Below are 25,741 nucleotides of genomic sequence, written 5' to 3'. Positions count from 1 at the left end.
TCTACTTTGATAAAGGAAAGCAACTCAAAATGGGTTAACAAGCCCACTTTAATCAGTCAAACATATATCGTTTACCTTGTTCAGGGGAAAAAGATCAGCACCCTGAACTTCAGAGTATACAGACAGAATTATCAAGACAGAGAAACAGATCAAGTAGACAGATTTCCAAACTGTCCAACCATTACATCCATACCCAATCAACATCTAGGTTTCAACATCTGGGTTTTTCAAAGCCGAGGGGCTCTGGACAACGGCTTCCCAGAATCCATATCAAATCACAGAACACTTCTCAAAGTGAGCCCCAAAACAAATCCTCACATCAAGGCTTATATAGCCTTCTCCTGGCTCAGAGAATGTAACAACCTTTTGGACCCACTGGCCAATCAAAAAGTATCTACTGAAAAAAAAGCCTCCCACCCCAGGCTCCAGGTGCACTTTAGCCTAGGGGCAGGGAAGATCTTTAAATTTACATTCCCATTACAATATCCAAATCAGCATTCATTGTTTGCAGACTAGGTCCTGAGGGGGCAACTACTACCCTAGGTTTTATTTATACTTGTGGGTCCATAATATTAAAACTCTATCTTATGAACTCCTACCAGTATTTTAGCCCTATAAGATAAATTTAAATTTATCTTTAAATTTCTGGCAATAGAAAAAAGAAAGGTTTCAAATCGAAGTTATATAATTAAATGACCCAGTAAGAACAATAGCTACAAAACATTTCCCTCTAAATATATATATATATATATTTGGATTTATTCTCCATATAAACACAATGTTAGTGGGAGACTAAGCATGTAGATTTTGCTGGTTGTTATTGTCATTGTTCAGTTATTCAGTTGTTTCTGACTCTACATAACTCTCTGAACCATACTGTCCATGGGGTTTTCTTGGCAGAGATACTGGAGTGGTTTGCCTTTTCCTTCTTCAGTAGATTAAGGAAAATAGTGGTTAAGTGACTTGCTCAGGGAGACACAGCTGGCAAGGGTCTGAAATTGGATTTGAACTCAGGTCTTCTAGACTCCAGGCCCAGAGCTGTATCAACTGAGCCAGCTAGCTGCCTCCCAGACTTTTCTGGGAGTGATGTAAGAAATATTTGTGGCTAACAACAGCTACTATTTCTGGCATTGTAGGGCTTGGCATATTTCCTCTTTTGTAACATTTTCATACCATTCCCCCTGATAAATCATTTGTTTTGGTCATTTTGTTAGTGGGTTTACCCTGAGACTGTTAATGTTGGAGAATACAGCATGGAATGAGACTATTGTGCATATAGAGGGGTTAGCCTTGCCCAAGAGAAGGGCTACTTGTTCATGAAATGGGTGAAGGAGGGCGTAGTGGCAGAGGTATCTAGGTGATGTCAGATGAGGAGTGAGAAAAGAGGGAGATCTCAGTAAACAGCACCTTTTCTGTTTTTGTTTTATTTTTTTATTTTTTTTGCTTTTTGGAAGGGGGAGGCAGGGCAATTGGTGTTAAGTGACTTGCTCAGGGTCACATGGCTAGTTAAGTGTTAAGTGTTTGAGATCTGATTTGAACTCAGGTCCTCCTGACTCCAGGGCTGGTGATCCATTCACTTCACCACATATCCACCCCAGCATCAAAAGTAAAATATGAGGCAGTTTTCAGCTGAGAGCAAGTGGAGATGGGGAGTCATAGGAGATTTTGGAGAGATGAAAAAAAAGGTTTTGAAAAGCCACTGTGATAAGTGGGATAGTCAGTTAATTAGAGGTATAAAAAAAAGATTGCCTTACAGTAGCAAGGGCCCCGTTGAGGTCATGTACCATACCCAGTCAACATGGTGATTTTCTCAGTTTTGCTCAGCAGCACATTCATAGGAACAAAGGTAATGCCTGATGGGAATAATTCAAGACCAAGGCTTGGTAGGGCAAGATTGGGGATATGATGAAGAGGCAAAGGACTCAAGAGGACAGTTTAGAGTGGGACTGACTCACAAAAGTGTCAAGCTGAGGAAAGGAGGGAAGTATAGCAGGTATAGAGGTGATACATGGGAGAGAACTGAAGGATTGAGGCTTTACTGGTCACAGTCCTGAGGAAGAATAGGGTTCGGTTTTGGGATGCAGAAGGAAAGATGGAAGACCAATAGCTTATGATTAGATAAGGAACTTCAGAGTTCATGAAAACTGAAGTGTCATATTCCTAGGTGGTTGCAAGATCAGGGGTATGTATATTTTTGTGTGTGGCTGAAGCAGGGTGGAGAACTGGGTCATGGGAAATGAGTAAGTGGAGGAACTGGGAAGTTAGGATGTTAGGGGGAATGTTAGCTAAAATTTCACCTTCTGCAGGAAGTTATTCCCAATGCCTCTCTTAATTCTAGTGCCTTCTCTTTCTTGATTATATCTTCTATGTCCTTCTTTATTTGTCAGACATATATTTTGATTAAAAAAAACCCAAGACTCACTACATTTGTACTCTCCACAAACATTAATGAGGTACTAACCACATAATAGGTTTTAATAAAGAGCCACAGATGCACTGATCACCAGTACTATGGCTAAGCTTTATTTTTTATCATTGTGTCTGAAAAAAAGCTGGATGTTCTGGGTTGTTGTTTATTGGTATATTTTATTTTGCCTGACTGGTGACTAAGATTCATATAGTTATAATTTTAAAATGGACAAGAGTCTCCTTCATTTCACATTAAGTAATGAACTAATTACTGACTAATCCATAGATTTTCAGGTAAGCTCTCAACTACTGAGCTGGCACTGAAATTTGGGAAATTCATAATACTTGAACAGTTTCAATGACACATGGTCGCCTGGCAGCAGGGAGTGCTTGATTGAATGTGTTTCTCAGCTCAGTCTCACATCTAGTTTAATTTTACTCACATAATTCTAGGAGTTAGATTATTCGGGGGTGGGGGTGGGAAGGAACTTCACATTGAAAAAATAAACAATACTGCAAACTTTATTTGAAGTTAAAATAGTTAACACAACTACAATCCTATAGTCATGTCAAGAAAATATCCAATTTTGGAGCTGCTAAGTGGTGCAGTGAGTGAAGAGCCAGCCCTGGAGTCAGGAGGACCTGAGTTGGTTCTGGCCTCAGACACTTAACACCCACACCCACACCCACACACACACACACACACACACACACACACACACACACACACAAACTAGCTGTGTAACCTTGGGCAAGTTACTTAACCCCGATTGCCCTCCAAAAGGCAAATAAATAAATAAATAATTTCATCTAAAAAAAAAAAAAGAAAATAACCAGTTATAGCAAATGAGAAGGGGGAGGGCAGAAGTTCAAGATAAACTGAATTGAATTTGGAAGAAATTAAGTCAATAGCTAGAATGCAATACTTGAAGTCCAGAATCCTCAGCACAATTTTCTTACTTATCAATGTCTCTCTAGTTATAATAGATACTATTACATAGCACTTTGAGGTTTTCAAATAGTTTTACAAACATGATCTCATTTGATCCTAATAACAACACTTCGATATATATACTATCATCCTTATTTTATAGAGAGGAAACTAAAACTTATCTTAGAGAGAGGCTGTGATTTCTACAGATTCACACAGTTCCGAAGTATTTGGGGGCAGAATTCAAACCCAAGTCTTCCTGACAACAAGTTCAGAGCACTATTGCTGATGCTCCCTAGGTGGCTCACTAACTCTAGTGAGATGATCATTTATGTTCTTTCTCTTCTATTCATCAAAAAAGAGGAAATTGAAAGAGGTACCTAGGGGTGGCTAGGTGGCGAAGTGAATAAAGCACCAACCCTGGTGTCAGGAGGACCTGACTTCAAAACTGGCCTCAGACACTTGACACTTACTAACTATGTGACCTTGGACAAGTCACTTAACCCCAACTGCCCTGCCGTCCCCTCTCCAAAAAAGCAAATTAAAAAAAAAGAAAAAGGTACCTAATGGCAAATAAGTTGTCACTAAAAAATAATGATATTTTTGCCTTAGCTTACATGCCAGAATTTGACATGTAATAAAAATATGCCAGGGAAAAAGGGGTCAGATATATCAGTATTCAACATCAGAAAGTCAACAAGAATTTATTAAGTATCTACTATGTCCCAGGCACTGTCCTAAGCTCTGTGGATACAAAAAAAAAAAAATCACAGAAGGATCCCTATTCTCAAGTACTTCATAGACTAATGGGGGAAACAATATACAAACTGGTATGTACAAATAAAACATACAGGACAAAATATGGATAGTCTCAGATGGAAAACACTAAGATTAAAGAGAATTGGGAAAGACTTCCTACAAGATTTGGGGCATTAGCTGTCATCTGAATTAAGCTAGAGAAACCAGAAGGCAAAGATGAAGGAGAGAGGTAGGCACAGAGAATAACTTTGAAAATTCTGTGTGAAGGGAGATGAACTGTTTGTATGTGAGGAAAAGCAAAGGGGCCATGGTCACTGCGTGGCAGAGTATGTAAAGAGGAGTAAGATGACTAAAAAGGTAGGAAGAAGCTAGGTTACAGAGGGATGTTTTTTATTTGCTCCAAGTGATAATAGTAGGGAGTCACTATTGTTTACTGAATGGACCCAGGGGGGCGAGGGGGTCATTCTTGCCCCACCAACTTGGAAAATCATTTTGATAGCTAAAGAGAGGCTGTAGTAGTGAGAAATTTGAGGCAAGGAGAAAAACTAGTAGACTATTGCAATAGTATTAAAGAAGAGCCATCTTTATATTTTACCTGAATCAATTTTGAAACCATATTCGTTTATTTCCTGTTACCCATGAATGTATAACTAGAATTAAGAAATTACCATCTGAGCTGTAACCACCTGGGAAGTGATTAAATAATTGATAATTCTGACCATCTTTTATAACCTGTGATAGTGTTACCCTCTTGATCTCTGAAAGGCAGTGATTGAGTCTGATTCCACAAAATGATAACTTTGGGGAATAAATGATCATTTTTAATGACTGTACTGTCCACTTGGGAAATAATTCTTTTTTATATTACTAATATCTTCTCTCAGAGCACAATTATCTGGAGAAGATTCTGCTAATGATTGCATATATATGTCTTTTGCAGGGGTATGAGGGGCAGGGTTGATTTATTCTGAACTTAACACTAAGTAAAATAAGAATTTCCATAAACAAAACAGAATAGGGGAAAAGGGACAATATAGGAAGTCAAAGATCTCTATTACAGATAGTTTACTTCTCTCTTTGCACTTATGTTACAGAGAACAGGCCATTGAGCCCAGTCCTTATAAAAACTCAAGAGTCCCAAAAGATCCTGCTTATGGGAGAGTCAGGAACATATATAGACATTCTGTAACTAGGTCCAGCAGCTAACTATAGGATGAATAGCAGCACATTTGATTGAATGAGGCTTCACAGCTGTAACTAGTGAGTATTCAAAAGACCCTAGCTGAGAAGAGTTTTGACCTCTCTCTCTTGATTTGACCTCTTCTCTTCATGTGGCTTTTTTCCTCACTGATGGTGTCTGGTGAGAGACAATGCTGTAAAGAGAGAGGGCTTTCTTGGAGGTTGACATGTGGCCCTGTAAATAGGGGCCTCACTTCTTTATCTAAGTATCTGTACTTTTGTTTTAGATGAAAGAGAATGGAGGCTAGAGACCTATGAGTTTTGAAAGACTGGGAGAGTGAGTTAACTGAGAAAAAGAAGCTCAGAACCTCATGGAGAGACTGAGGCCATTCTCCTAAGCACTGAATTGATATAATGTAAATTGTGCCTGCCAGGCAGTGGGTGGAAATGTTTATATCTCTCTTCTTGCTAAATCTTTGAGGTTATTCTAAAAGTTAATTGATATTAATTGGTTAAATGGAACTGGAGCTCTAGTTGTTAGCAGCTAACAGTGAAGGAGAAGACACCTGGAATGGGAACTTGACTCGATAACAGTGAAGAAGAGACACCTTCACCCCTCAGATTTACCCATAGATCTATAAGAAGACAATGTAGCTTACCTTGCTGAGATAGAGTGAGGCTCACTGCACATGGAGATTTAGCTGAAAAAAAAAAAGACTGTACTCTTTTCATTTCGAAGATCCCTGGAAAGATTTCCCGTTCAGGACTTAGATTACTGAATACCCTAATTTAGGAGGCCCTAGAAAAACTGGAAAACTTCTTCTCTTCCACTGATTTCTTTCTGACCATCAGAGTCTCAGAGAGAAAAGAGGAAAACCAAAAGCAGTCACACCCAAAGTGGAAGGACTAGGCTAGATGATGTCCCCATTTCTGGTTCTGTGTCCAGTAACAAAAGAGGCTCCTTTCCACAAGTTTGGCAGAGCAGATACAGTTACAGAATGTCTGCATGTGCTCCATAGTATCTCTAGGGTATTTTCATTATATAGCATCAACCAAAGAAGGTTCTCTTATCTCTTCCATGTGGGGAATTGTATGAATGGCACTCTGTGCAGACTAGTTTCAATAAATAATCCCTTGACATAAATATAATAAATTCAACATATGATCTTGAAAGTTGAACTGTTCTTCCTATTTAGATCTTCATTTGAATCTCTTCTATCAATTTTTAGATGCTTAAATGACCATCTGATTTTTTTTTTGCTTTCATAACCACCATCACTTTCCTCCCAAGCTCCATACTGAAAGAAAAATAACACCCCTGTATTAGAGTTGCACAATCAAGCAAAACATATCTGTATCTTGTCTGTGCCCCAAATTAGGACATACTTTTCTCAAATGGCATGTTTTCCATATTTTTTCACCATAGACTAGATATGACCCATCCTGTTTGAATATGTCTATTCAGAAGGCCTGGACCTAAACAAAATTCTCCAGATGGGGGTGGTGACCCGTGCAAAAGTCTCTTACTTTCTCCTTACTTATCTTAGGTATTAATTCCTTGCTAACTATTGTTTTTATACCATCCCCATTATAAAAAAAACCCCAAAAACCTATTTTTGAGGGGGGAGGGAGAGGAAATAAAAGCAAATAGAGGTAAATAGTTTTATGTTCACTCTGTTATCCATTAAAATTACCTCAAACCATCCTGATAAGTAGGCACACTTCTGATTGATCATCTTGCCCTGAACAAGTAGCCCATCTAGTTTAACTCCCTCATTTTACAGAAAGCATTAAAAAAACAACAACAAAGGCACAATAATTGCTTATGAGTAATCAATACCAATGCCTTCTACTTATTCCTTGTCATACTCATTTAACTCTGAGTAGTCTATGGAGGGTCAGGACAGACAAACTCAACGTTTGACAGTAATTTTTTTTTCAGGTCTGAGAATGGAAGGCAGGAGAATATGAGGAAAAATAATTGTAGCATCAATCCTTTCCTGGTAAGCTGTCAGTATTAAATCCATCTAATTTAAAGCCAGCTTAACTTAGATAATTACACCAGACATGTCTCTCTGCCCCTAATCTCCCCAGAGGAGAAATGCCTTGTTTTACTTTGGGGAATTACATCTACCAGAAGTCTACATGCTACGGAGCAGCTTTCTGTACAACTAGTTTTTAAAAGAAAAGTATACATTTTACCCAGAAGAGACAGAAATGCTGATAGTGACAAAATAGATCAGGTTGGGAGCAAAGTATTAGAAGTCCAATTCAATGGTCTATAAATAATCAATAAGCATTTATTGAGTACCTACTAGAAGACAAGCAACGTGCTGAACTATCAGTATTCAAAGTTCCTATTCTCAAAGAATTTTTATTCTCAAGTATTTAAATATTTCCTATGTTCAAGGAGCTTACATATTAATAAGAGACAATATGTGCACATATATGGATATTCAAGATCCATATAATATAGATAAAAGTTAACCTTTGAGGGGAAAGCTATGGTAATGAATGGGGAGGGACCTGAAAACAGTCTCCTGTGGAAGACAGACTGTGAACTGAATTAAACCAGGGTTTCTAAGGGGTCTTGAATGAAAAAAGAGAACATTCCAACCTTAGGGAGAGCCAGTGTAAAGGCACAGACACAAGAAATCAAAGTAAAGGGAATAATTTTAAGAGTGAGTCCATGAGTGAGTGAACAAAGGGCAGCATGCCAGAGACTTGAGGTAGGAAAGGAAGCAACTAAATGCCAGGAAGAAAGTCAGGTGCTGATCTGCGGAACAGATGAACAAGTGAGTGAGTAGGATCCCTGGGAAATCTTCCACGAAGCTTGCTGTGCATAAATGATGATATATCCCATTTTCTATTGTGTTGAGGAGACTGAAGGGTCAGATAAATTGGAAGTGAAACTAGTTCTTCCCCTGGGAGATACATGTGGAAGAACAGAGAGAACTATTTGGAAATATGTGCTAGGGCTTTTTTTTTTTAATATCTAATTCAACTACATGTTATTGCCTGATACTCTTTCATTAAATGTTTTTCCTTTGAATTTGAAATCATCATTTTTTGACTCAGTAAAATAGATGTTGAGAAGGGCTTGTGAGCCAGGGGTATATATGTATGAGTACCTCAACAGTTTCTGTGATTTGTGAAATAATTTAGAGAGGGCCCTGGGAAGCTACATCTCAAAATCTCTTTTATAGACATATAGCCATCATATAAATATAAACCCATTTCTGCTTGCTTTATTCATGTTGTTGTTATTGTTTTGCTACACTTGATTTATTTTAGAGTTATGATTTTCTATAAACCATAGCTCTGTTGGTGTCAGAACAATGAAATTCACAACAGAGTAAAGCTAGACATATCAACTATGGCAATAAAACTACTCAAAACAAAACCAAAAAAGCAAGCAACCTCCTGGAATATTTGAGTTTATTAGCATTAACAAAAATAAAGCTTCAAAAATTGCTATTAGATTTTTGTATACTCGATTGAGGGAAATGTTTTTATTATTTTCTTATTTCAACAACAGAATTGATTTGTGAACTAAGGAAAGGAAACCCATCTCAAAAATATGTGTTTTCCCTTTTCTGTATGATCTTTCCTGCCTTGAACTTTCATCCAGATATATTACAATTCTAACTCTTTCCTATCCCTTAGAAAGTAATCATTGTTTTCTCCATTTTTACTGATTCCCTGTCAGGCTTATGATTTGTTTCCTAAACTCCTCATTAACTTCATCTTTCTTTCCAAGTGATCAATAATCCAATGACAAAATCAGTCTGCTCATCTCTCCACTGACTTTCACCCAAAAACACTCTGACAAGCTTTCTCTCTCTGGTTCCTGGTAATGTATAACATTACTCTCCACTATAATTTTTACATATCCTGTTTCTTTTGGATAAATTATATCCATCTAGAACCACAGTTAAAAAAATGGGCTTGATATTACCAAATCTTAGTGATACCTCCATGTCTCATTTGCCTCCTTGCATTAGGATTTTAGTTGCTCATTTTCACTGAATAAATTTTAGGCATCTGTGTACAGACACTTGAAGCCATGGTTTATTGTTTGTCCTGGAGACAAGAAGAAACAATGGACACCAGAGTATCCTTTAAGTATCTGAAGGACTGTCAGTGAAGGACTGAAGAACTAGACTTGTTCCGTTTGAACAGAAAAGTTGCCAAGAAGCCCCATTAGGCTCAATGCTGGAGGAAAAAAAATCTTAATAATTAGAACAATCCAAAATTGGAATGGGTTGCTTTAATAGGTGATGAGTTCCTCTTCCATGGAGTTCTTCAAGTAGAATATGAACAACTACTTGTCAGACATGTTATTAGTTTATGAATTGGACTAGATGGCTCTTGACTTCTCTTCCAGCTCTCTTAAATTCTGTAAATGTGTTACTTCAAATAAAGCCATAAAACAAAGATGTGGACAACAGGTTATAAGCATGACACCTAGTGTTATTAAATAAAGCAAACATGCATTTTGGAAACAGCTGTTTCATGTGGTCATGGTTGTCATATTTTTATTGATGACATTGTCATTTTACCAGTTAGGCAGGCTCAGTACCTCAGAGTCATTGTTGACTTTTCACTTTTGGGAGAGGCAGAATGATATAATGGACAAAGTGCTGGACTTAGAGTCAGGAAATCCTAGGTTCAAATCTCAGCTTTGACATTTTCTAGCTTTGTGATTATGTGGGAACAACTTGAGACTCAATTTCCTCATCCGTTAAATGAAGGGCTGGATTAGATAACCTGTAAGATCCCTTCGGATTCTAAATCTATGATGCTATGATTCCAGATCCCTTTAGCTAATCTCCCAATCTAACTAGCTGCCAAATGGTACCAGTTCTTCTCCTACATTATTCCTCACACCTATCCCTTTCTTTCCCCTAACAGAAATATTGCATTAGTTCAAAGACTCATTCATTCTCTCCTACATTATTTTTTGTCCTATGATTTCATCAATACAGGAAAATCCCAAAGAAATTTCCTTTGTCAAAGCAGATCTATATCTGCTCTGTAATTTACCATCTCAGAGAATTCCCTGGGAGTAATGGATAACTTGCTCTCAGTCACAGAATCAGAATGTGTCAGACCCATGTCTCCTTATCTCCAAGACCTACTTCTTCCACCGACCATACTACCTTCCTCCACTGAATTATCATGATATAGAGATTTCATTTATTTATTTACTTATTTTATCTATCTATCTATCTATCTATCTATCTATCTATCTATCTATCTATCTATCTATCTATCTATCTATCCGTTCGTCCGTCTGTCTGTCTATGTATGTATTTATTTGTTTTTGCCTTTTGGAGGGCACTTAGGGTTAAGTAACTTGCCCAAGATTACACAGCTAGGTTTTTTGTTTTTTTTTTTTTGGTGTGTGGGTGTTAAGTGTCTGAGGCCGGAAATGAACTCGGGTCCTCCTGACTCCGGGCTGGTGCTTTACTCACTTCGCCACCTACCTGCCCTGATATGGAGAATTTTAACTGAATATCCTGCTTCTAGTCTCCTGCTTCATCAACTGACAATTCACATCAATAGCTCAAATATCTGTCATTTCATCAGTGTAAGTATTCCATTAATTGATGTGCCTGCAATTCTGGTATGACTTAGTAGATGATCTGAAAATTTCTCAAGAAGAATAACATTCCCAAGAAAACTTTGACCTAGAAAAGCCCATTTACCATGCATGTACATCCACCCCAATGATCTCTGAAAATCAAAGAATCTCAGAGTTAAAAGTGACCAGAAGTCATTTGGTCAAAGATTTAAGCAAGAATCTTAATATTTCTAGAAAGTACCTTTCTGATTGAACCTAAAGACTATTTTTGGACCAGTTTAGGTATTAGGAAATGTATTTTTTATTAACTCCCTTTCTCCTCCAAAATTCTAATCTAAGTCTTTCACCTATTGCTCCTAATTTTGTCCTTTGGGGGCTATCAATATAAATTTAAATATAAATCTAAATAAAATAAATCACATTCTTGTAGAAAGCTATTATATTCCCCCTACATCTTCTTCTATCCAGTCTATGACCTCTCATTTCCTTTAACTGAGGTTTATACTGTTCATTAGCATGATTGCTCTCTGTATACTCATTCACATCCTTCCAAAATTTAGCACATAATGCTCTAGCTATGGTCTAACTAGGGGAGAGAAGACTTTCACCTTCCTCATTCTAGCCTAATTCTTCCTTCAGCTAAACCTAAGATCTGAGCTTAGGGTATTTTATGTCTTATTACTGACATATGTTGAACCTGATGTTCACTCAAACCCCCCCATTTTTTCATTTGAATAGTTTAGCTAACACTTCAGTAAGAGTGAGCCAGTAGACAAAATTAGCTCAAAGTTTTTAATAAGATGTCATAGTAAGAAAAATCTCTATTTATAAAACACCCTCCTAATAAACTTAGGGCACAGTCTCCAGAAAGTAAACATAGCATCAGCAGAAAAGAGTGGGTATTAGAAGAAAACTAGATGTGACCAAGGCAACTTCCACTTCCAGTAATACTATAGTACCATTTCTTTTCATGGATTCCCTATGCTAATATCCCCTAGGATCAGTGCTTCTGTGGTCATGGCTCTCATCTGCTCTCCTTGGCTTGTTCCTTTTGTCATCTCAGGTCTCAACTGCCAGGTCTAAATCTCCTTTGAATCCACTAGTTTATCTCTTCTCTGTTCCTAAAGTCAGACTCCTTGAAACTTTCTAGTACTGATTACCTGTATATAGGTTTTTTGTTTTGTTTTCTGTATACAATGTGTCTTCCTGAGAGAATAGTTCCACAATAAGACATCATGACAAACGGAGGTGGAGGGGAAAGGCAATACTGCCTATAGTGCCTCTTGATAGCAATGCATCAGTCACATTCCAAAAAGCTGTTCCTTTCTTATGTGAGCTCTGATTGTTCTCTAATCTCTATGTCTGGCAGGTTTGGTTTTTTAAAGGTGAAACCATGTATATGGCTAATCTTTTACTAGGCAATGCCAAGCTACCCCTCCAATTCAATCAGGAAAACTTTTTTACACTTTTTAAGGGAATGAAGGGATATAGATACTTTGCACTTCATTATCATAGCAATGTTGTTCATCCTTCATTTTGAAGAGGGCCAGTGACATCATGGGGTAATGTCTTGTGGATGACCTTGGCATATTTGTGGCTGTAGGAACAAGTTGTTCTCATTTATCGTTTCTACCAGGAAAAATCTTCACATGCTTGGAGTAGACATCCCCCAGTCAGCAATAAGTTTAAGGACTGTTGATTACCCTCAAAATTGTTTGGCCTTTCTGCCAAGACATTTTACCAAGGTGTGGCTTGGTAGCAGTTAGACTAACACTTTAAGTCTGTTATATGTACTTGACTTTCTATGACTGAACTGACTGGAGGAGGTGGCACCTGAAATGTACTCTGCTTCACTTTTGCATCTTAGAATCTCTTGTGCCCTTTTAAAGTAATGCTTAAGAACGACATTCCCATGACACCCACATGCTCTCTTCCCCAATAAAGTAGGCACTTAATAAACACTTGCTGATTCAAAAAATATATTAGGAGTTGATGCCACATATGATCAATGGAAGTTTAGGATGAGAGCTCCTCTCATTCATCATAAGAATGGAGTAGGGAGAAGAGAAGCATTCCTTTTTCATACCTAACCAGGCTCAATAAAGAGTAATTTCTTTCTTAGCAGAGAAAATATTAAGTCCATAGCTTTTGAAAGAATAAAAAATCTCCTCTCATAGCACTATATAAAAATGCAGCATGGTAGAGTGAGTAGAAGGCTCACTTTGGAGTTAGGAAGACCTGGGCTTAAGTTCCACCTTTGATACATGTACTTTCTGTATAATTAATGGCAAGTCAGTTAACTTTGCAGTGTCCCAGGAAACTCTTTAATGCTGTGTTCTACAAAAGTTGTTAATCTATGTCAGGATAGGGATTTCAGTACTAGGAACTTCATACTAGGAATCACCTAAACAGATAAAATCAGAGATCCTGATCCTCCCTCCTCTCTCTCTCTCTTTTTTTTTTTTTTTTCAGAATCTGAGAATGAAACGATAATCAGTTGGCTTGGTTAGAGGACTACCTCATTCTTGTATTTAATAAAAGTACATAATATAAAATGAATTATTATAGATATTTAGTAATAACATTGTTATAACCTTTTCTTTTCAAGTCACTATATGAGACGCTAAAGAAAACTCTAAATTATAATGAAGGAAAAGTTAATCCTAATGTAGAAAATACTAAAACAATGCACACAATTAGAAATGAACTCATCCAAGATTAAATTTCTACAATGAATGGGCAGGTATGTGTATATCATGATTGGTATCATTGGAGAGGATTTCCAAGTTGGTGGAAAAAAACAGAACCATTTAAGTATTTAGGTGCACATTCACATATATTCTGAATTATGCTTACAACATTCATTCATTTATTAAACAAGTAATATGCAAGACACTGGGAAGGCACACAAGTAGTAGATAAATAAGTGGTCCCTGCCCCCATGGAGCTTCCAGTCTAATAGAAGAATATGAAACATGAAAAACTATAGTATAAAGTATGATTAATAAATAAGAATGGTGAAAACAAAGTACTATATGAAGTTAGCCTTCAGTAACAAAGTGTCACACTCAAACTATAATGAGGTATTAGATTAAGATCCGAATGGGGGTGCTTTATAAAATAACGATCACAACAACAGCTAGAATGTATATAGTGCTTTATGTATGTATAGTGCACTCTATGAGGTATGTGATTTTTTTACCCCCATTTTACAGATGAGGAAAGGTAATATAAATATATATATTTACAATGTAAATATTTAATTATAAAAGTACACTATAAACCTGATTTGTAAAGCTTTATTATCAATTCAAATGAGATAGTCTACTTAATGTATGTTGATTTTAGAATGCAATGAAACTACCAGCCTAAAAATCCATCACAAAAGTGAATATTTTTACTCCCAATCTTCCTCATCACTTAGACCTACCTATCTCCTGTTGGTTGTGGTTGCTCTGAAGAGAATAGTTCCATGCATGATAAAAGAAACTCTAGGACATTTTTGCAACATAGACACTAAAAGTTCCACCCAACCCCAGACTCCACTTTGTAAACATGAACTTTGTATTTAATCTTACCTATTCTCTAAACTACATCATTATGGTATGTGATTCCATGTTTAATCAGTCTTAGTTAATGGGAGAATATTTAGGCAATGTGCAGTTGAAATGAAGGATAATTTGCTATTTAGAATATTATTCTTTTGAAAATTGACCTTTAGAGGTGGCTAGGTGGCACAGTGAGTACCGATCCTGGTTCGGGCCTCAGATACTTAACACCCACACCCCCACACACCCCTACACCCCCACACTCCCACAGCCCCCCTACCCCCTAAACTAGCCATGTAACCTTGGGCAAGTTACTTAACCCCAATTGCTTAAAAAAAGAAATGGAAGAAAATTGTCCTTTAAATAAATGGGCTTCTATCATTCCTTAAATAAATAAATGGCTATAGTGGATTTTGGAAGCACTACATATTTTTAAGAGCTCTGCTAGCCTACTGAGATACACAATCTAAACTACAGGTGATCTCAAATGCCTGTCTTTATTTCTCTCTGGATTCTTGCTATTCTCCTTTTCAATTTATTTAGTCTTTCAACACCAACACCCCTATGGAATAGCTGCTTAGTTATGAAACTCTTTAATACTAGAGACACCTGTGTTGTTCTTACAACTATCAATATTGAAAAAAAAAATGCATTTAATTTGCAGTGTCAGCGAATGAAGAAATGCCCAATGCATTTCCCTGAACAATTCCTTCCTCACTAATCTCCTACTAAGCAATTCTTGAGTTCTTATTTTTTTTTATTCATTATCCATCAATTTCTGGGTTTATATTTACAGGAGTAGCTCTTAAGGAAAATTAGAAGAAGCTGTCACAAGGATAACAGGATCAGAGATTTAGTGTTGGAAGGGACTTCAGAGGCCATCTGGTCCAACCACCTCATTTGCTAAGGAAACTGAAATTCAGGAGTGTTAAGTGACTTATGGAAGATTGGAGCCTTGATGAGAAACTGAGGCAGAGGCATGTCATATAAATTGCCCAAGGTCATACATGGAGTAAGTAGCATAGCCTTGTTTCAAAATCAGGCCCTCTGACCTGAATATCTTTCACCAGGTTACCACTCTTCTGTTAGAATGAAAGATTTAAAGAAAGAAACATCTTGCCATTACCTCTGGATTTTCTGTTCTCACTTCTTTCACTTAGAAAATAATTCTTCTGAAAAATGTCACGATGCAGCTCAAGTTGTTTTCTTTTAGTTATAACAGAGTTTGATTTGTGACCTCTTTCTGGTAAGTGCAGGAAAGGTTTTAGTTTGCTTTCCCCAAAACCCCTTAATAACCTTTCTGAGTCTCTACATCTTTCCATTCATGTGGTGGAAAAAGAACAAAAGGACCTTAACAGTCACATAAGGTGTAACAGCAGTATTACATGACTCCCCGATGACTTCCTTGTCCTTGCCAGGGTTGGCAAGGAATTAAAGGAGTGGGTGGTGCTCCCCACTGAATAGATTGTGGTCAAGAGAGCAGGCCAACACTTACTCTTACACTTGCTTCAGCTGACCGAAACGTTATTACCTCCTTATCTCTCTCTTCTGCCTCGCTAGGCTGGGGGCTGCAGAGCTGCCTTCTTATTTATTTCCAACCCAGTAGAGAAACATTGGGGAACTCACACACTGTTCCAAGGCAGCAGCAGCTACCTTGCCCTTCTTCCTTTGGTCTAAAAATGCTTAATCCTCAAATTTAGAATTTGAAAGGAAATGAAAGCTAAAATGTAAATGCTACCCCTTTCAATCATTTGTCAATATATATGGACACTGAGAGGAGGCTGGGCAGTTAGTCACACCCCAGGGCAAGCATTACCACTGACCTTTCCTTAAAGACAAACCCAGAGGCCAATCTGTGGAAGCCTATGCTGTAAAGCATCACTTTCTATAGGCAGTTCTTTGAATTTAGCCCAAAAACATACAGAGCCTTGAAGCAATTATTTAAAACAAGCCAATGGTTCAATTTAGATGAAAGTTTTCTGGAATGTGAGGTAAAAGTGAAAAGAGAAAGAAATATTTGCAACTTGAGTCCACTCTGCTGCAGATTGCTTTGTAACTGGTTAATTGTTCTTTTGTAATTGGGGTGGAGAAGGTACTAATCTTAAAGTTATCAAAGTCTGCTATTTAATAGTGCTTAAGTATTTATAAGCCCAAGCCTTTCCCTAAATCCAACTGGTTTAAGTGATAATTTCCTTTACAAAGAGTGGGTGGAGGAGGGGAGAGAAAGGATGGGAATTAGAAACACACACATATTACTGTTTCCTTTCTAATGGATTTTACTTTTTATCAACCCTTCACTAAACAAAACAGTGAGAATTAAAATTGAATTTATCACCCATTTGCAGAGGAACCTCTGAACAACTGATCAGACAAATCGATTGGTAATATATTCTATTGGAGGTATAACAATCTGAGTGTCCCAATGACTGAAATAATAATATAGAAGAATTTTAGTAATTAAGATGACCAAATCAAATTTGTCTTTAGTGTTTAGATTATTTACTGATTAATGGTGATAATACCCCAAACTGTAACCCTCTATAGAAAGACCTCCACATCAAGATTCATAAATATGAACCAGGGTGGTGTACTAAGCTCTGCCTGGTTCTATTTGTGGACCAAATAAAAAAAAAAAAGGTGATTACGTATCACTGGTTTCAATCTAACACATGACAATTAGCACCAAATAATAAATGAGCATAATTCCACAACATATTAGACATTAGCATGAGTTTTTATCATGACCAGCCAATGGGTTTTTGTTTAGAAATCAATATAAATGGTGGGACAATCTGCTTTTTCACTAATCTATCAGATTGGATTGATTTACTGCCTGGCACATCCTAGACAATAAATCTTTATTAACTGATTAACTGACCTAGTAGAGACTGAATTATTCAACAGCTAGTATTAGGATAGCAAATTCCCTAAAAAAAGTATTTTTGAATAATATTTAATGTTTTAAATATTAACTTAGAGAACACTTAATAGTGGGCAGCAAAATAAAGGCAATTGATATTTTTGTTTATGGCACCAGTTCACTTCTATCACATTCACTTGGTTTTGTTATTCTGGCCCAGGGACTTCACTGGCATAGGGAACTCTTGGTATAGAAATTCCCTCCACTGTTTAAGATAGACAACTCAGATGTAGTTTGTACCCAGAAAGTTAGCTGGAATGCTGAGACGATTAAGAAAGCTGCTTTTATGGCCCTAGAACTAGTATTTGTGAGCAGTGGTACTTGAACCCAGGTGTTCCAGGCTCCAAGCTCACTACCCTATTCCCTACATTCTACTACAACTCGTTAATTTACTTTATGTTATGAAAAGGACAACACAGATGTAGAATGCAATTTTAGTAACATCAGTGTGTATTCACTGTGGAGAAGATGCAATTGAGTCTCACTCTCCTCAGAAAATGGATGGGAGAGTAATTACTATAAACAATTTATACTGTTCTCAGATTGTAAAACTGAACCATTACTTCTAGTGTGTCTAACAAAAAACTGATCAGAAACAATGACCATAGTTAATCACCCTGAGGTTTTAGAAGACGACAATATATCAGAGGATTTACAAAGGATCCTACAATAAATTCAGATGTGAAAAAACATAGAGATTCATGATGCCTTCCTGTATCCATGTCAGTAAAAAGTATTAACTTATGTCTAACATCTACACAGCATGAACAAAATAATATAATTTAAACTCTGGGGTCTAATGAATAAAACAGGATGGAGAAAATATTGTTTGCTTTTCTTGAGGATTTTTTAAATAGTAATTTAGAAGGTAATGCTCTGCTACCCAAGCGGACCAAGCTGAAATTGGGGTTAAATCGGAATTCCCTTCCCCCTAGCCTACCACAGGATGATTCAGATTCCTCTACAGCCACAGGAGGGTCCAAGCTAGAGCTCTCAATAAGTGAGACTATCCTCTCCCTTCCTTGCACCAGGCAACCACTGATCACTCCTCACCAATCTTCCTGCCAATGCCATCTTCCTTTTATACTACTTGGCCACCCCAGTCTGAGGGAATTCCAACTCCATCATGGCAGTTTGGCCGACTCTCCACTCCCTAATGAAGTAGACACTAAAATGTTTTTCAATTATTTCTGGACTTTTTTTGTTTACCCTGAAATTAAAGTCTTTCACATTATGTGTTATCTTTCCCAATTAGAGCATGGAAGGAAGGAAGAAAGAAAGAAAGGAAGGGAGGAAGAAAGGAAGGAAGCAAGAAAGGAAGGAAGCAAAAAAGGAAGGAAGCAAGGAAGGAAAGAAGGAAAGAAGGAAGGAAGTAAAGAAGGGAGGAAGGAAAGAAGGGAGGAAGGAAGGAATGATAGAGGAATGAAGGAAGGGTGGGAGGAAGGAAGACAGGGTGGGAGGAAGAAGGAAAGGTAAGAGAAAGGAAGAAAAAGAGGGAGTGAGACAGAAAAGAAGGAGCAAAGGAGGGAGTGTGGGGGGAAGGTAAATCCTTATTAAGTTCCTACTGTATGCCAGGCACTATTCTAAATCTTTTACATATATTATCTCATTTGATTCTGACAATAGCCCTGTTAGATAGGTGCTATTGATATCATTATTTTACAGATGAGGGGCAGCTGGGTGGCACAGTTGATAGAATTCTGGGCCCAGAGTCAGAAAGACTTATCTTTTTGAGTTCATATATGACCTCAGACTTATCTTTTTGAGTTCATATCTGACCTCAAACACTAGCTGTGTGACCCTGGGCAAGTTACTTAATCCTGTTTGCCTTAGTTCCTCATCTGTCAAATGAGCTGGAGAAAGAAATGGAAAACCACTTCAGTATCTTTGCCAACAAAACTCCAAAAGGAGTCATGAAGAGTTAAATGTGACTGAAATGTCTAAACAACAACAAAATTTTACAGATGGAGAAAACTGAGATAGAATGAAAATTATTTGACCAGTCACATAGCTAGGGTCTGAGTTCAAATTTTATTTCAAGTCTTCCTGACTCCAAGACCAGCACTCTATCCACAATGCCACCTTACCTGATAGATTAGGGACTGATTTCTTTCCTATTTTTATCCTCAGTATTTTGAACACAGTAAATGCTTAATAAAAGTCTTTTCATTTAAGTAAAACTTGCCCAATAATAGCTGCATAAGGGGTGGCTAGGAGGTGTAGTGAATAGAGCACCAGCCCTGGAGTAAGGAGAAACTGAGTTCAAATCCAGCCTCAGACACAACACACTTACTAGCTGTGTGACCTTGGGCAAATCACTTAACCCCAATTGCCTTGCCTTGCCCCTTTCAAAAAACCCCAAACTAAAAGCAAAACAAACAAACAAACAAAATAATAACTGTATAAGAACATGGACAATTAAAGATGGGCTTGTAGAACATAGTATTTTGTCTGATTAAAGTTTATACGCCTTGATTATTAGACATTGCTGAAATTACACAACAGAAAACTACTACTTTATTGTGGAGAAGAAATGGGGTATAATCAAAAGTTTTGAACTTGGAACTATCAGAACTGGATCCACATTTCTCATCTATTTGCTACCTGTGCAACCTTGAACAAGTCAATTAACTTTTCTAAACCTCATTCTAATTATCTCTAAAATGAGAGTTTCACACACAATGAATTGAACAGTTATTAAGCACCTACCATGTGCAAAGAACAGTGCTGAATGATGGGAGTGCAAATTAAAAAGATGGTATCTGCCCTCAAGGGACTCACATTCTACTTATCATAAACATTCTTACTCAGGAAAGATTTAAAATAAACCCCAGATGGGAAGGATAGTCAGGCAGTCAACAAAATTTATTAAGCACTTAGTAGGTACCAAGGTAAAGGTACTTAGCTTGGGGACATGGTACAGAAAGAGAGAGTCTGTAGTGCTGTCTGAAGAGGAAGGCAGACAATAAGTGGCCTTAAAATGAGATTCTAGGAGGAACCATCCAAAGAGATGAAGAGAAGGGTGGAATGGAGGGGAAGAAGGTACTTCTAATACATGAAATATAGGACTAGAGTGAGCTTCATAGTATTCAGGTCTTCAAGGTGCAGTAGCAAGGCAGATGGTAATGCCTCTTCCCTAATGCCATTTCCACAGATACTATTATATCAGTTTCTGATGTCAACAGTTTGGCACTGGGCTGGAAGTATTACTATTACCAAAGCTCTTTGGTTCAGGGTTCTACACTGTCTTCATCAGAGTATGAGGGGAGATAGTGATCAAGGTGGTGGTGGTGAAAGTTTGACTTCCCTGGCACATACTGCCTCCCATCCCTTCCTGAGGGTTCCCTGCCACTTCAGTTAGGTTGGCTTGCCTGCCCTAAGACTATTGGTTGGTTGACACTTGTTGGAATCAAATGACCCCTTGTCCACAGGAACTGCCTCCATTAACAATGTCTGTGAGGCCCAGCAGTTGGGCCAATGGTCTTGGGAGGGGGGGGTACTGTCATTCTCAGCTTTTGCATTTACCCTGCCATTTGTAGCAGTTCACCAACAGCTACTATTTTTGATTTCTTCATAATGATTTCTTCCCTCAGTGATGGCTGTGGAGCTGGACTAGAAGCAGGTCCTGTGGACTGGGAGGACATTGCTATTTTCAAAGCTCTTAAGTTCAGGGTCCTTGGATGTCTCTATCATGATCTGAGGGAAGTTAGTGGTCAAGGTGGTAGCAATGCTTTGAATTACCTGGTATGCGCTCCCTCTCATCCCTTTGTCAGAGTGTCTTCCCTTGAGAAGAGATCTTGGAGACTCTACCACAGGTTCCCAAAGTGGGTGACACTGTGCCCTGGGGGGGGGTGCTGGAGCCATCAGGGTGGGGTAGAAGTGGGGCAGTAGTAGTTTGAAATGACATAATTAAAAAAATGTTAAAGGGCTAAAGAAAGTAGATTGGGGGTGGTGTTACTGAGTTTTGTTTTGTTTTGTTTTGAAAAGGGGGCAGTAAGACAAACATGACTGGGAACCTTCAATGCCCTGATTTTCCATATGAGACATCTGAAGTCCCAAAGATGGTTAACTATATACTAGCTAAGGTCACTGCCACTTCTAAATCTATTCCCCAACATTTCTATTGTGACAATTATCAACAAATTATATGAATTTAGTAGTCATTTTCATAGATTAACAATCAATTTCCTCATATGTAAGTGGAGAGTAATAATGCTGGTACTCCACTTGTTGGGATAAGGTGAGGCAAAAACTTTCTAAATCTTAGATCAGCCAAACAAATATCATCTTTTCCTTCCATTCATATAACTAGTACTGGAGAGGAATCTGAAAAAATGGAATGACTTTAGGTAGGCATTTTGTGAGAAAAGAAACCTTATGCTGTGGTGGAGAATTCATATTAAAATGAATCTGTTAAATATTATGCAAAACCTTGAGTAAAATGTCACATCTTACCTTATTGTGTATATGTTTAAATTAAAACCAGACAGTGATTTAGAAAAAGAAAGTTTAAAATGTTCACCTGAAATTTATGTAGTTAATTCTTATGAAATATTTTATTTAAAATATATTATTATATAGCATTATCTATAAACAGAAAAGTGACCATGACTGGCCACCAGAAACAACCAATTCTTTTAATTTACCAAACTTTATTTAGCATTTATTAAGTATATATTATGTACCAACCATTGTACTATGTATTAAGTCTATAAAGATAAAAAAAATTAAATAGGTCTTACCCCTAAACAGTTATATAATCTTTCATGTGTTAGTGACAATTCTAGATACTTGACATATCACCAAAAGATTTATTATAGGATCATAGATTTAGAACTCAAGGATACCTTAGAGATAATAAACTTCAACCACTCATTTTAGTGATGAATAAACTAAAGCCCAGAAATGTTTAGCAATTTGCCCAAGGTCACACAGGAAAATTTCTAAGGATTTCATCCTAGAAAATTCTGATTCTAAGTTTAGTGCTCAACGTCTTACACCAGATTGTCTTTCAATAACACATTATGATAATCTATTTAGCCAGTGTTATACAATACATTCATTCAAATGAATCTGTTTATTTAATAGTGTTATTAAAATTTTGCATAATTTTATACTTTCTTTCTCATAGCACTTTAAAGTACATTATTTCTTTAAATACAGATGGCATAGGAAAGATAGATTTGATTATCCCCATTTTAAAAATGCTGAAACTGAGCACTGCAGGAGTTAAGTGACTTCTCTGAGGTTGTATAACTAGTTAAAATGATTAAGTCTTGACCTGTGTCTCCTAATTCCTTCAGGAAGATTCTTTGACTCATGAATTGGGATCAGCCAGTTCATATTCAAAGATAACCAGGTCATCTGATAATCACTAACACGGCTCCTTCTCCTGGGGAGAGCTATCCTAAAATAGTCTCAAATGATAAGTTTCGTCCTCCTTTCCCAGATTTCCCCCCACCTGCTTGCACTCCTCCAGAACCCCATGTCCAATTCCAATCCCACAGTGACGTTTTCGTTTTGGGAAAGCAAAAGTCAATTTTTTTTTTCTTGAAAATGAATAGGGACTTCATTCCTAGGTCAAATTACTTTCTATAAAGCTAACTGTGGGGCTTGCTGACCAGAAGATTGACTAATTCTCTCTGATTTTTTAAAAATTTGTTTTTCTTCAGCATGCAGGTAAGAGCAAAATAGTATAGCCAAGGAGGATAGAAAGGAAAAGTTGCGCCCTGACACCCGGGGTCTTTAAGGAAATACAATGATAGAGTATATTCAAATACAAATAGAAGGCAACCTAAACATGGAACCAAAATGCAGTGATTCTCTCACATTTTGCATTGGCTATGTATCATGACACACTTCCTTTATGACTAGGCGTAATGTAGAGTCTAAAAAATGGTGATTGTTTCTGTCCTTCCAGTCACTCAGGTTTGCAAACACAACTGCTCATTAAAAAAAAAAAATTCTATATGTATAATGTGTTACTTCTCTCAGCAGAATATGACCTGGAGGAAGAAACTTTTATACTTGTGTCTGTACACACAGGGTTTAAACTAATGGTTGATATATAGTAGCTGACAAAAGCTTGTTGAGTAATTGATTATTCCCACTAATTCTTGCAAATATCAAAATTCTATTGATTAAATTCAGATGTTTGAAATATGACAAGTTTTATGTTAAATTAATTTGCTCTAAAATAAAATTAGAAAATTATCATTCATGCCACCTTTTCAAAACAATTCCATCTAATTGCAACTCATGATGATAGTTTATAGAAATTATATTCTCTGTCTTACTGGATTTATATTTCTCTAGATCTCTGTCTTTCTCTATATCAGTCTCTGCCCCTCCTTCATTTCTTTCTCTGCCCCTCTCCTTCCTTCTATATATGTTTGTGTATGTGTTAATTTATGTATGTATGTAAATATACACACATGAAGCAGTCCTAGTATAGTATCTTTTCTTCACAAATACAAAAATATAAAACATTCCTAGTATATATATATGTATATATATATATGTACTAAAGAATGCTTATTGAATTTAAAGAAAATAATCAGAAAAATGTTTTGTCCTTATTTATATTACATTTCACATTTTCCAAATTAGCACACAAAGTTTAACTTATAGTCATTCTGAAGGTAGAAATTTGAATTCATAATACCTCATTTCTCTCTCTCTACATATATATATAAATATCATCATGAATGAAAGGATATACACACACATAGATATGTGCGTGAGAAATATATTGGACCTATGATTTCACTGGCCCCTACTCTGAAATTTATGATCTCACAGAGTTGCCTAGAGAACAGAAATGTCAAATGATTATATTGTTATTACACAGTCAGTATATGTCATCGTTGGTACTTGAAAACAGCTCTCTCTCCACTGTGCCTATATATGTGTGTGTATGCAAGAAACTGAAATTGTGAAAATCCTTGTTTTGTATTTTGCATGAAAATATATAACTTTAATTTTTAGAAAAAATGAATTTTTCACTTACCTTATTTGTATTCACTGCTGTGATAACCCACACACATTGTGCATTGCTGTCATATTGGAATGGAAAGTTGGGAGATGTGAAAGTGCCACTTGGTCCTTGAAGATTAGAACCACATGTTTTCACTGCAAAAAGAAATTGCATCTTCAATAATATTTATATTCAATCCATGTATCAACATGCTAATACAATATATTTACAAAAATAATTTGGATACAAAATTACACAATCATAACCCCACTAAATGATATTGTAACTTCCCTTGTAATATTCTGATGCATAACATAAAAATTAAAATGTTGAGTTGTTTTTTTTTCTGAGTTCATGAACTCAATGTTTTCTAAATAAATTGAAACCTGATCATGAATAATACATGTGAAACATGGTAAACTGTCTATTGATTTTAAATATGTTAGTTTAATTTTTAAAAGGTTCAATGGTCTAATAGTTTATTAACAGAACTCTACAAAATGAAAGAAAAGACTTAGATTAATTAAAGAAGCTAGTTAGTAAAAACTGTCATTGATTCAATTTCTTGAGCACCTTTAGAGCATATGCCACTATATTTTGGGTATCATTTTAAAAGCCAATTTTTCAATTGTTTACATATACAATAGTTAATTTTCTTGATACGTTAATATTCTTTCTCAGAAACAAAACCTAGAGTTATTATGATGAGCTACACAGATCAAGCTCAATAAATGCCACTAAATGTACAATGAGGGACATTAAATAAATGGATGAACATCTATTGGGATTATTTTTTAAAGAGGTGATTTTTGCAAAAGCAAAAATATTTAGAAAATTTTTCTTTAATCCAGAAGTTATAAAGAGCACCTTGAAGAACAAAATCAAACACTAGTACCATTGTTGAATTTGACATATATCATTTTAAAGTTGAAAAGTGGTACTCTTTCTTTCTGTATATCTACATATCTATATCTATTTATCTATCTATCTACATATATACACACATACATACAAATATACAGAGGGTTTGGCTGGAGCAATCAATTAATCATTATAACTCACTAAAAGTAACTATCTTAACTAGGAGAAAACATCTCTATTTAATCATTCAGTAAACAATGAGTTGAGGGATTGAGTAAAGAAATTGTGCAATAAGAGGGGGCCTCATCTGCAATAAAAATTGGGCTCTCTTTATTTGCAGGAACCCACTATCCTTAGTCCTTTATAGAGAGTCCTACTTTGCTTTCAGAAGTTTTTTGAGTTCACTGCTTTCAGTTAACCTGATTGTTTTAATGACTGCTACAGAAATTTTTGGACTGATTTTGCATTAGCAGGGATCCATTCATGGAAATTTCAGGTATTTTCTGGTAGATGGACCAAGAGGAAATTTGCCTAGACTTCCAGGAGAATCACATATATTTCAGTGATTCTG

At 36.6% G+C, this 25,741-nt stretch overlaps 1 protein-coding gene across 1 annotated transcript in view; it reads right to left on the bottom strand.

The window, feature by feature from the left end:
* CSMD3 (CUB and Sushi multiple domains 3) overlaps nt 1-25,741 on the bottom strand; it is a 795,885-nt gene that overhangs the window by 744,168 nt on the left and 25,976 nt on the right. Inside the window, exon 3 of the mRNA XM_069081309.1 lies at nt 24,343-24,464. Coding sequence (XP_068937410.1) covers nt 24,343-24,464 — 122 coding nt within the window. The remainder of the gene's footprint in view (nt 1-24,342; nt 24,465-25,741) is intronic.

This window comes from Petaurus breviceps, unplaced genomic scaffold, assembly GCF_028583685.1.
Source record: "Petaurus breviceps papuanus isolate PSGF00001 unplaced genomic scaffold, PetGlider_PUasm1.0 98, whole genome shotgun sequence".
In the NCBI taxonomy this organism is placed as follows: domain Eukaryota; kingdom Metazoa; phylum Chordata; class Mammalia; order Diprotodontia; family Petauridae; genus Petaurus; species Petaurus breviceps.
This window is presented reverse-complemented; position numbering and strand designations above follow the sequence as displayed.